This window comes from Mustela lutreola, chromosome 4 (genome assembly GCF_030435805.1).
Source record: "Mustela lutreola isolate mMusLut2 chromosome 4, mMusLut2.pri, whole genome shotgun sequence".
NCBI lineage: Eukaryota > Metazoa > Chordata > Mammalia > Carnivora > Mustelidae > Mustela > Mustela lutreola.
In genome coordinates, this window is record NC_081293.1 from 2490395 (window position 1) to 2502690 (window position 12296).

General features: G+C 50.0%; 1 protein-coding gene across 1 annotated transcript in view; it reads right to left on the bottom strand.

Annotated features, from left to right (window-relative positions):
* Positions 1-1614: 1614 nt before the first annotated feature.
* GLRX3 (glutaredoxin 3) overlaps positions 1615-12296 on the bottom strand; it is a 32675-nt gene continuing 21993 nt past the window's right edge. The window contains exons 6-11 of the mRNA XM_059172810.1: positions 12225-12286; positions 9854-9911; positions 8169-8221; positions 5098-5137; positions 4912-5004; positions 1615-1861 (exon numbers count right to left, since the gene is read on the bottom strand). Of these exons, the coding sequence (XP_059028793.1) occupies positions 1811-1861; positions 4912-5004; positions 5098-5137; positions 8169-8221; positions 9854-9911; positions 12225-12286 (357 nt within the window). The 3' untranslated portion in view covers positions 1615-1810. The remainder of the gene's footprint in view (positions 1862-4911; positions 5005-5097; positions 5138-8168; positions 8222-9853; positions 9912-12224; positions 12287-12296) is intronic.

Here is a 12296-nt window from a genome sequence, read left to right on the forward strand (position 1 = left end):
ATGTGCGAGCTTAGACGCAATCAGAATCACCACCCCAGGCCCGAACGCTGTTTCCCAAATTGGAGATGGGCACTTGTTAAAACGTATGCGTTGTGTGGATTAAAATGTGCATTAGGGAAAAAAAGTAGCTTATCAACTCTGCAGTGATAAATTCTTGCTTAGGTTAAGGTGAAGCTAAAAGCGGGCTTGTTGACAGGCGGCACTTGCAGACCCAGCGAAAATCACGAAAGCCCAGCTCAATACTGTCAGTGTGGGTCCCAGGATAAGAGAAAATTATGCACTTCTCCCCCGTGGTTCACGGCATCCCTGAAGCCAATCGCTTAATAGAGTTTGTTACAATTCATTTCTATCTACATTTTAAAGGTTTCATTTATGCAATGATTTGTTTTAAATGGAAAAAAGAAATTCACGGACCAGTGCCCAAAGGAGACCCATCTAATTACACACACTGGCGAGGAAAGCCACCACGACAGATGCAGTCTTCCGACAGGAAGCCCGGGGCCATGTCCGCCTTTAGGGTCTTGTGCAGACCACCCTTGGTCACACACACAGCACAGAAGTCGGCACTCTCCTGCACACAAGAGAATGGGGCAAGGGGTTGGCCGGGTGCTCGAGCCCTGGTGAGAGCTCACTTCCCTCTGGTTTCTCACGGAAACTGCTGACTTCGGCACCCTTTCCTTACTCGACCAGCAGACGCTTCGGTGGAGCCTCAGCCGCCCAGGCCGACAAGCTGGGAGAATCTGATGAAGGGACACGGTCGTGGCCACTGAAGTCGTAGAACCGTGGAGGCGAACTCAGCCACGAACTCAGTCGGCTTAAAGTGAACCCGACAAAGGCCTAATGGGGCAACTATTTTTTTTTAAAAGACTTTATTTATTTGACAGAGAGAGAGATCACAAGTAGGCAGAGAGGAAGGCGGGGTGGTGGGTGGAGAGCAGGCTCCCCACCAAGCAGAGAGCCCGACGCGGGGCTCGATCCCAGGACACTGAGCCGAAGGCAGAGGCCTAACCCACTGAGCCACCCAGGCACCCGAGACAACTATTTTTTAAACAGATTCAGGATCAAAACTCCTGTTGAAATTTTCATGGACGTCAGGTGTTCTCAGCCTATGCAAGGGCTAAATCAGTGCTTTCGCTAGAATGACTGAAATAAATTGTGGTGTGTAACACACCCTCGTGTCCAGCTCTTCTCCCGTTGTGAAGAGCGTGAGGCCAGGAACAATCAGGAGCACGGATCGTCCTCTGCTAACACGTGCCCTGGGGCCTTCTGACGCGAGTCTCCGAATCAGCTGAGCCCTTCATCAGCTGAGCCCTTCATCGCCTCTGCAGTCTCACTGGGGCCACATGCAGGGGCGCTGTCAGAAACGCATTTTCAGCTGAATTTCTCCAAGCTGCAAAGAGATCTTTGGCCATTGAGGGGAGCCACTGGTTTGGTCTATGAGCTATTCTAAATAGGACTGTGGATTTCAGACACCATCACTGTTCTGCATCTTCTGAAGCCTGCCTGCTTCTCAGCTCCTATCAGGTACCCACAGAGTATGAGAAAGAAATTTAAAGTTGGCTAATTACTATATATCTAACATCTATAAAAAAAGACCGCATTTTCACACAAGTATTTTTAATCGGATTTGAAGATGTTTATTGCATCCTGTTTGGTGAAAAACAAACAAAACATACATGTATTTAGCACAAGCTGGTGGGATACACCGAGCCTAACGGGTGAGCAGCGGTCTGAGAACGGAGTGGCGCGTGGCGCGCGGCCCGGCCGTGGCGACGGTCTCCCGCAGCGCTCGGCGCCGAGCAGACGCTCCCTAGTTCTCTCCTTTCAGCACCGGCAGCAGCTCACCATTGTCTCTCAGCTCCTAACAACAAAAACAGAAAAGATAGTATGTACGCACAGAGATGAAAAACAGAAACCTCTGAACCATCCCAGACTGTACCCCGATCTGCGAACAAGAAACACTGGACGGGAATGAAACTCCCGCGCACCAGCACGCCGGAAGCAGGTGCCATGCCGTACACCAGAGCGTACCATCGCGCTACAAAAGGCACTCAAAACCCAAGAGCTCCTTCAGCATGAACGCCGATGACGATCAGAGCAACACAATGACGCCTCCTATTTGAACAACAGCAATAAATACGGGGGACAACCGTGAGCGACGCGCAAGCACGAATGTGGAAGAAAGCAGCAACGTGCTGGTCAAGGCCACGTGACACCTGCAGCCGCACGGGATCACGATTTCAGGCCAGCCCGGAAAGACCACAGTACTCGTACAAAGTGTACACATAAAGGCCAAAAACCACTAAAAACACATCAACATCCAGAAATAGTTTCTGCTTTCAGATTTAAAATTTGGAACACAGCTATCAAATTGAAAATGTGACAATAAATGGTAATTGAGACTTTCTAGTTTGAGATAAGCACTTAACTTGATGTCAGTATTCAGGTTCTTACTAAGCAACATGAACATCAATCAGTAAAACCACTAAAATCCATTTGGCCGCCTCGCTGGTTAAACCCTAACAGGTATGATCCGGTCCTACAAATGCAGACCGTACTCGGCGATATCCTGAGATCTCCTACCACCAGGCCGCTAACAAGCAGGCGTCCTACGGCACTGAAGGAGGAGGCGGCACTTTTCTGAGCGCCAGACCTGGGCCAGGGCAGGGCAGGGGGGGCGGTGGGGAGTGGGGAGCACGCAGCTCGTGGCAAGGCCCGGCAGCCACAGCTTTCCTGGCTGCCCGAACTTCTGTGGGTCTGTGTCCCCTCATCTCAGGGCACTGTGAGGACGGCCTAACACAGAGGCAGCGTGGCTGGCACGCGGTGGGACCCTCTTCACCAGCACCGCTGCTACCGGGAGCCGAGCTGGTCTGAACAGTCTCACCGTCTGGGCACACATTCTGCAGCAGGGCGCCGAGCACTGACCTGTTAAATCAGTGGCCGTTTTTCGCAGGACACCAGACTGACCGACTCACGGAATCACGGGGTAGCCCCTTTATCCAGCCCTTCCACAACAAAGGCTCCCGGTGCCCCGAAGGCCAGCCAGAACACACACAGCGGAACCCACCGACGTCCTGGAACTAGAGGTGAAGGACTGGGCTCTCCAGGAAACCACCACGTGGCAACCTGACCGTCCCCAGCTGTCTTCGCGGGGCACACGTTCCCGCTGTCCCACACTGCCAAATGTGAGTTTTTAGCAGGTGAACAAGAGTCCTCTAACGTCCGGATACACACCTACAGAGAAGTCGCCCATAAAGCTCAGCTTTAGAATTAAATGAGATTTATCAAGCATTATCTTCCCAAGCGTTAACAGTGGCTCAGGCAGAGGCTACAAAACACTCAGACGATACAGGCTCCAGAGTATTTGGGGTTTGAAGACTGTTTGTGTCTTAAACAAATACAAGTACATATAACACAACAGATGCACATGCATTTTTGGTGCTTCTGGGCTACTCAAGAGCTACTATGTTCAACTTTTTCTTCTCCTCCAGGAATGAGACCCTTTACTAGGAAAACCACCTCACTCAGTGCCCTAAGAAGTGTGAAGTCAAACGAGGACCGCTGCGGCAGAGGGGCTGCGTGGGGAACCCGGCAGGATGAGGGGCCTCGGCGGCGAAGGGCTCCTGTGCCAGGGCGGACCAGACGACCCGGCCCACGGAGCTGACGTCACTGAGCGCTGGGCTGGGTCCTCTCACGTGATGAAAATAGAAGCTAAAACTTACTTGAAAACAGTGCTACTGATCACGTGCTTTCCACTTACAAAGTCAGACCTCTGCCCTCAGAGAGACTCTTCTAACCGGCAAGGCAAGCAGAAGGCCGGCCGGAGCACTGGACACGGGAGCAGCCGCTCCTGCCGAGGAGGTCTGTGCTCCCGGAGCAGAGCCAGGCTTCCTCCTCAGGCCCCGTCCTGGGCACCCCCACTCCCGCCCACCACTACCTTCCCCCACCACCACGATGCCCAGCTGGGGTGGGGGGTTAGAGGACGCAGAGCCGCAGCTCCCCTGTGCCAGCGGAGAAACTGCGCCGGGGAGCACACAGCTGCCATCGGGCGGGCCTGCCCGGAGGACAGCCAGGCCCACTGAAGTTCACTGAGAGTTTACGGAAAGCAAACCAAAGGAGTAAGTTAATCATCAAAGATGTATTCTCCAAACATGCTTACAACCTGACAGACCTAACCAGGTTTAAAGCATCTGAGACCAGAGGTGGACAGGAGATGGGCCACCGTGGTTTCGCCCTGTGCTCTGGGAAACCGGGGCCCTGGCTCTCAGATCTGTCACACAGCCGCCAGGCCAGGCAGCACTGGGAGTCCGGCCTCTGCCCACGGCCTGGTGCGCTCCTCTCCATCCCCCAAGTGCACACAAGGCAAAATGAAAGAACACGAGAAAATAGTACGATATAAATATAAAAGGACAGAACTTAAGGAGGAGCACAACATCCCTGTAGACAAGAGGGGCCCTGAGCGACACAGAAAACACGCAAGTATGGAACGTGCCAGCAATCCAAAGCAGAGGAGATGAGGAAAGAAAAGCTAAAAACATGGACTTAGTAGAGTGGGAGTAAAAATCAGATTTTGAACTTGGCCATAATTAGAACATGTCAGAATGCCAAGTTAGTTTGGCCCTGAGCGGGCAGTCCCTCAGGAGACGGCGGCGGCTGTACAGAAGGCCCCGCGGCAGGGGGATGACCTGACTGGCTCAGGGGAGGGTGAGGATGGTCTGATCCTGCAGGGGCAGGGAAAGAACACAGTACTACAGACACAGAAATGGTAACACCAGGTCAGAGATGACCGGACAGGAGGCCAAGAAGGAAAGCACTCAAGGAAGCCCCACAGTTACCTTTCAGTGTAAAAGGATAATTTTCAAACACGCCAACATTTCCGTCTTCCGGATACCAGATGAACTCCGAACTTACCTTAACAATATCCAGACCTCCAACAAGCTCCCCTTTCACATACAGCTGAGGGTATGTGGGCCAATTCGAGTAAGTTTTTAACCCCTGCCGAACCTACGGAAACAACAGGAACTCTGAAGCCTTACTGTAAGACCCTAAGGAGTAAAACTAAGGCAAAGGTCAAGAAACATAAAACATAGAACTTACTTCTTCATCCTCCAATATATCAAATGTCTCATATTCAACACTATAAAAAGGAGAAAACATTTTAAAAGGAAATAGTTTCATTAAACAAAAATTATAAAACCTATTTCATGTTTTAGAAACAGTCAAGAAAAGGAAAGAGTTTTGTCCACTGACATTCACAGTGGACACTGGAAATGACTTTACTCTTCAATCCGTCAGGTACCCCACAGAACAAGTCAGCCCAAGATACAAATTTATTTGGATTTTTCTCTAGACAGTAGTGGGTTAGACAGGGGTCAGCTAACCTTGTCTCAAAAGGCAAGACGGTCAACACACAGGCTCTGTCGGCCAGTCCACTGCAGCCGCTCACTGGGCTGCACCGCACGAGAGCAGCTGGCCAGGGCTGAGGGGAGTGGGCACGGCTGTGTACCAGTAAAACTGTATATGCACGGGTCGGCGACCAGCTGCAGTGTGCCAACCCGCAGGTCAGACTTGTACCCAAAGTAAGTCTGTCCTTAACACCGCATTTCTACCGCCCACCCCGGGGCTGCTGCTTCTGACCTACTAGCAGGTGCTCAGGGAGCAGGAGGGAGCAGCACTGAGGCCCACGGACACCCATGGACACCCACAGCTGGACCAGAGGCTCACTAGCCGGGACAACGACACCGCCAACAGACGCCACCCTACGGAGCTGTGCTTTCCTACGTGAAAATAATCAGACTTCAGCGCACAGGTGCTGCTCTCGATACGCAGACACCAGCGAGAACGGTCTGGCTTCACGCCGTATAATGAACACCACTTGTAGAATGAGTGCCAGTCACTGCGTGGAAACCCAAGCACACGTACTCGGCGGGATGTCACCATCAGGTGGTCATGGAATCAGCGTGAGTGTCGCACCGATTCCCACAGGGAGACTGGGAATATGTGCAGTCCCCAAAACCAGCCAAAGCAAATGCCACATGTAAAAACTTCGGTTTCCTTAAAACCCAAACCACCTTTCCAGGGAGATCCTGCTCACTTGTAAACAAGTTTCCAAGAAAATGGTCCATGGTGCAGAAAACAGTCAAAAACAAATAAATAAGATGACACAATAAATCAGCACCAAGTAACAAAATAGGAATGTCTGAAAGAGCAAAATAATTAAAAGAAAAAAAGACCCAGTGGAGGCTGCCCTTCAAGGTGAGCTCAAGGAGGCAGGTGCTAATCTGGACAATGTCATAAAAGTGATGAGTTACAGAACCATCTCCGAGGGTCCTAGGAGGTACTGGGCCCGCGTGCGTGTGTGTGCGTGTGTGGTCATAATAGCCAATGCATCTCCTGAAAGTTCTTGTACAGAGATGCGGTGGACACTTGGCACACAGCCCCTCAAGACATGTGTCACTGGGCCAGTGGAGGGAAAGCATCAGAGTGGAGGCGCCGGAACACAAAACCAGGAGCTCGTTCTCCGGCCCCACGGCTCTCAGCGAGATCAGTCTGGTCACACTAAAAAGCCAGAGAGGCTCCCGCCCCGCACATCACCGGTCCACAGTGGGAGGACTCCATCTCAGAAGAAGCCCCTCTGCTCTGGGGCAGCCGGGCTTGCAAACCCAAACATCAAACAGACCAGGAGGGGTGGTGCAGAAAGCAACGTTCTGGAGGCCCTCCACCAGACACATGGGTCGCCACAGCCCGGCACTGCGGCACTCTGGCCTCACAGCCTTATGGAGGGACACCCCGAGGGGACACACCGTCACGAGGGACAGGTGGACTGAGCGTACCATGCCAGGGAGCTATGACAGAGGGAAGACAAAGAAAGCAGGCCACAGAAACTGATGACCAGAACCTGGCCCGCCTCTCCAACGTCCACGGGCAGTGCAGAAGGGGCAGGCCGGAGCAAGACAAGACATCAGACTCTGCTCTGCAGATTGTCACAATCTTCTTGTGAAGAAATCAGTCATCTTGCTTTTTATGTCCCTAGAGTTATATTTAACATATGCTACACAACTGACTACTTTCAACCCTGCCCATGAATATCTACGTATTTCAGAGATTACCTTCCCCATAGCTTCATAGGTTTCGTTAATCTGATTAAAGCTATGGCTAGAATACTTACAATATTAAATAGAAGCTATAGTGAGAAAAGAAATTTTTAAAAAAGCCAAAACATTTGATAAACTCTATAGAACATGAGTGAAACATCTCCAAACAAGTGGTTTTGTTTTTAAGCAGAAAAATCAATGCAGTTTTCTTTTCTTTTTTTTTTCTTTTTTTTTTTTAAAGATTTTATTTATTTATTTGACAGGCAGAAATTACAAGTAGGCTGAGAGGCAGACAGAGAGAGAGAGAGGAGGAAGCAGGCTCCCTGCTGAGCAGAGAGCCCAATGCGGGGCTCGATCCCAGGACCCTGGGATCATGACCTGAGCCGAAGGCAGAGGCTTTAACCCACTGAGCCACCCAGGCGCCCCTCAATGCAGTTTTCTTAACTGTCAGCATCGCCACTGAGCAGACTGAAAAGCATGAACACAGCCATTTAACTTCCCCCACTTCTCAGATGCACCTAACGACCTCCACAGATGCCCCAGCCCTTTCTTAAACTGTTTAGAAATGAGAGTAACTTTAAGGAAAATTAAAAACCTGATACACTTTCTCTAAAATATCTTTACACATGTTAAGGACTTCCTTCTGGGAAAGCAGACAAACAGTAACTTTAATGATCGCCTTCTAAGAAGCTCCTTTATGGACCAACTGGTTGACACTGGCCAGGAAACCCTACTGTGGTCTGTTACATCATTCACAAAACACTGTCGCAAAAATAAAGGAAATAGCTACAGACGTAATAACTAAGAGGCATCAGAGGCAGGACTGGAAGGTGGGAATTTCTTTTTTTTTTTAAGATCTTATTTATTTGACAGAGAGATCACAAGCAGAGAGACAGGCAGAGAGAAAGGGGGAGCAGGCTCCCCGCTGAGCAGAGAGCCCAATGCGGGACTCGATCCCAGGACCCTGGGATCATGACCTGAGCCGAAGGCAGAGGCTTAACCCGCTGAGCCACCCAGGTGCCCCGAAAAGTTGGAACTTCTTAAACACACCATTTGAAACTAAGATTTACGTACCCAGTACTATTTAGTATTTCCAGAATCTGTTTGCTGAATCCACACTTTGCTTCCTAAATGCAGAAAAAGAAAAAAAAATGAGTAAAGATGTATTACATTTTCTATGCAGCCCACTGGCATGGTCCCATGGTACGTCGGTCACCAGGATGGCGTGGACACACCCCAGCGCATACACACTCTGACCATCGGGGAGGACACGTGTCCTGGAACCTGACAAGCTCTGTGGTCTAACCTTCCTGAGTGGAGCCCTGACGCTCTCCAGTTCGACTCCTTCTCCATTTCACTCTCAACAGACGAGCTCAACTCACCTAGCCTTTCTGCAATGATGACGATCCTATCTCCCCGTCCCGAACTAGACAGTCAGTCCCGTTTTGTAAAATGTATCTTTATAGAGTACTGACTTTTTTTTTGAGATTATGGCTCTGCGACATGGCTCCTGTCGGGCCCCCAGTCCCTGCAATCGCATGGAGCTGCGAGGCCCCACATAAACTTCTCAACAAATGATTCTGCTTCCAAAGATATCAACACCAGCCAGACTTCCAGAAAACACTGGAGAATTTTGAGAATAAAAATATGCTTTAAAAAATCACCAAGAAAATATAAAACGGTAACTTTATCCTGAGAAATATTAACTTCCTCTATTTTGTTTTAATAAAATCAGTGAACCACTCAAAGAATCTAGGTCCTACCCTAGTGACCCCAGGATGCGGAAACCTTTACCACCAGCTTCCCAGTCGCTACCTTCACTGTAACAGTTACACTACACTAGTTACGTTAACTAGTTGTTACGTTAACTCTCACCCTGGCTACCACAACCTCATTCTCAATGACCCCTGAGGCACCCATCCAGGTACACCGGGGCAGTGACACCCGGGGAGGTTAAGCGGGCCGCCGACACACCTGGGCACTGCCAGCGCCGCAGGGAACATAAATACGCGTTTCTCGGTTCCGTCAGCCTCGCCTCTCAGGGCTTTAGCCTCCCCAGATCCGAAACAGACCACACTGTCCCCCTCTGCCCACCTCCGCAACTGGTTGCGAATAAAGGAAGGTAGCAGAGCCCGGTGTCTGGAGATCTCCGTTCCAGTCCAGGTACAAACGATCATCAGTTTTGCTCAAGCTGTTGGGGGGAGTGATCTATCAAACTTGATATTCAAAATGACGCCCAGCCAACATGTATCTTCATCCAAAAAGCTACGGGAACCAACCCACTGTAAACAAGAACTGCCAAACTGCTTCACTCATTCACCAAATGGTGCTGACCACACACGATGCCATGGGGCTTATTTCTCCAGTGCTCACTTCTTCAAGGGTGATCTAGGGCTGTGCACCCCAAGAGCTACAAGGCTCCCTGTACTCCGGAAGTATTGGGACCAAAGAGCCCAGTACAGGAGCCCACGGCCTACACGGGTGCCGGGACAGCAGCTAACGGCACCAGGACAGAGTGAACAGTGTTGACCAAGTTTGGCAGCAGAAAGAAATGCGCCCCACTGAGATGCTGACGATGAAGTCAGGCAAAATGCAGATTACTTTATTTGATCTCCATAAGCACCAATTAAGGCCTGGTAACTTCCTGATGCCACTACAGCTTCATTAGCCACAGCTAGGAAAAAAGATTTAAGTGTCCCCTTGTTGCAAATGTTAACATCGAAAGAAATTACAAATAAAACCAGTTTTGAGTTCCTTACCTGTTTGTTTCCTTTCATAAAGAGCATCACAGAAGCTTTATTTGTCAGTACTTTGAGCCTAAAGAGAAAAAATTGATATAAAATGGCTCAGCTCAATTATTAAACACCACTTTTGCTCCGCTTCAGGAGTAACATGCATATCTGAAGGAGAGCAGGATGATAGTTCACAGCTCTGAGTGGCATTAAACAAGCAAATGCACTGACATTTTCCTTTATTTCATTCACTCCCTGAGCCACCATAAAACACAATATGGCTTTTAAGGCAATGAATGTTCCTTCAAGTTGCAATTCAAGCCCATCAACTCACAGCACTAAAAAAATAATAATAACCAACTCAATAAGGAATTGTTCAAGAAGGGGCCATACACGGAGCCCACCCACCACTTCCAAAACCAGGATCTTGTGTGCTCCCTGCTCCACTGCGAGGCCGCACACAGCTCCACGCTCCCCAGCGCCCACGAGGTCACAGCAGCAGGGGAAGTGCCAAGGGCTGCGACACCTGGCAGCACCAGCGGCTCAAGTCCAGCGCCCCCACCCTCAGTCTGTGTCCCCCTGCCTGCCGGCTCTCACACCCCGCACCCTCGCTTGCTGCCAGGAGCGCCCGCTGTCTGTGTCTAGCCTGAGGTCCAGTCCGCCAGCTCAGGACAGTCTGCGGCATGAGAAGGGGCTGCTGAAGACCCTCCGAGCCCCGTGGTGGTCAGGCCACCGGCTCCTCCTCCCACTGGTGCTCTGGGTCACTCGTAGCTCACCCCCTCAGAGAACAAAGTGACCACAAACGAAGCACACAACTCGCTAGCTCACAGCTAGGTCACGATCACTTCGGAGAGAGTACTCTGGACTGACTCTCCGAAAAGAAGTAAGAAAAACGGCGCTGATCACCACCTGTCACCGACAGTAACACAACCATCTGGATCCAGGAAACCCAAACGTGTCCCTCCGTCCCACACGCAGAGACGTCACCAGACCGGAGAGCTCAGGCTCCGGCTCTCTGTGCTCTGGTGGTCCTTCAAGGGATCACTCTGAGTACACCGAAGACACATCCCTGTACAACCTCTCTGTGACTCTGGCTGGTTTAATTTCCCTGTACAACCTCTCTGTGACTCTGGCTGGTTTAATTTCGGTGTCTGAGCCACGGGACAGACACGGCACATCAGGAAGAGAGAGCAGGTGTGATGAAGACAGGGACACAACGACAGCAACAGTGTACCTGACAGAGAAGGACAGGCGGGAAGCAGACGCAAGCACACAGCAAGCACAGAGGATGTGGGAGGCTGCAGCGCCTCCACGAGCCGCCCAGGGGTATGAAAAAGAACGCGACTAGGTGCGCGCCTGGGCGACCCAGTCGGTTGAGCCTCTGACTCTTGATTTCGCTCAGCTCATGATCTCAGGGTTGTGAGATCGAGCCCCGCATCAGGCTCTGCATTGAGTGTGGAGCCTGCTTGAGATTCTCTCTCCCTTTGCCCCTCCCCCCGAAGAACACAACTCGGGGCGCAGTCCACAAAGGGACTAGGAGCATCACTGTCCTATCCAAAAGGTGAGAAAGGGTACAAATCATTTGAGAAAATGTGGCACTTACAGGTCAGTTTGACATATATGGGATACTACTTATTAATCAAGGACAGATAAACGAGGTGCTACTATAAACAATTTTAGAAATTCTCAAAATGCTCAATAGCAAGAAAATTCCAAGAGGAAGTTCCACCTTACAGGCTCAGGCCCAAACTATGAATGGCTGATACACTGATGTATCTTGAAATAAAATTCTTCTTTAAATCTCTACATTAATTCAAATTTATCACAATGAAGATCCCTTTAACCCTCCCTACAGGCCAAAGTCCGAAATTTCCATAAGACACACTCTTTAAAAGCTGATTGAGATCCTTCATAAAACAAAGACCGATTTTACAGCTCCAAAATGTCCTTGAATTCTCGGTTCTCGTGGTTAGAAAGGCGGTGTGAGACTCAAGTGTTGACGCGCGCCACACGCAAAGCTGCGCTCCTCACATCGGCACCCTTCGCGCTCAGCGCTCTGACGATGCCACCAGCAGGGACTGCTACCTGAGGCCCAGGACTGCTGGATCCCAGCTCCAAAACACAGAGAAAAACGGAGTTGTTCCACTGAAACAGTGATATTTCCATAAAAACAAAGAATACCCTCCACCTAATCATTAATTTCGTGTAAAAATTTCTCCAGTGCAAATGAGACCGTCCCAAGTTTGCATGACCAATCTGACTGCAAACAACACAATTATGCTTGGCACACAAAAACAAATCCCTGATCTATATGGAAAGAGCAATGCAAAAACCAAGAATTAAGCAATATTTTTAAAGTACTAAACAGTAGACTATTTGAAAGTTTTAAAATACTTACCTTTCCTCTAATTTCGGGGCTTTAGGGCAAATTGTATCTAGTTCGTCAGATGCTTCCAGCTCCTGAAATAAA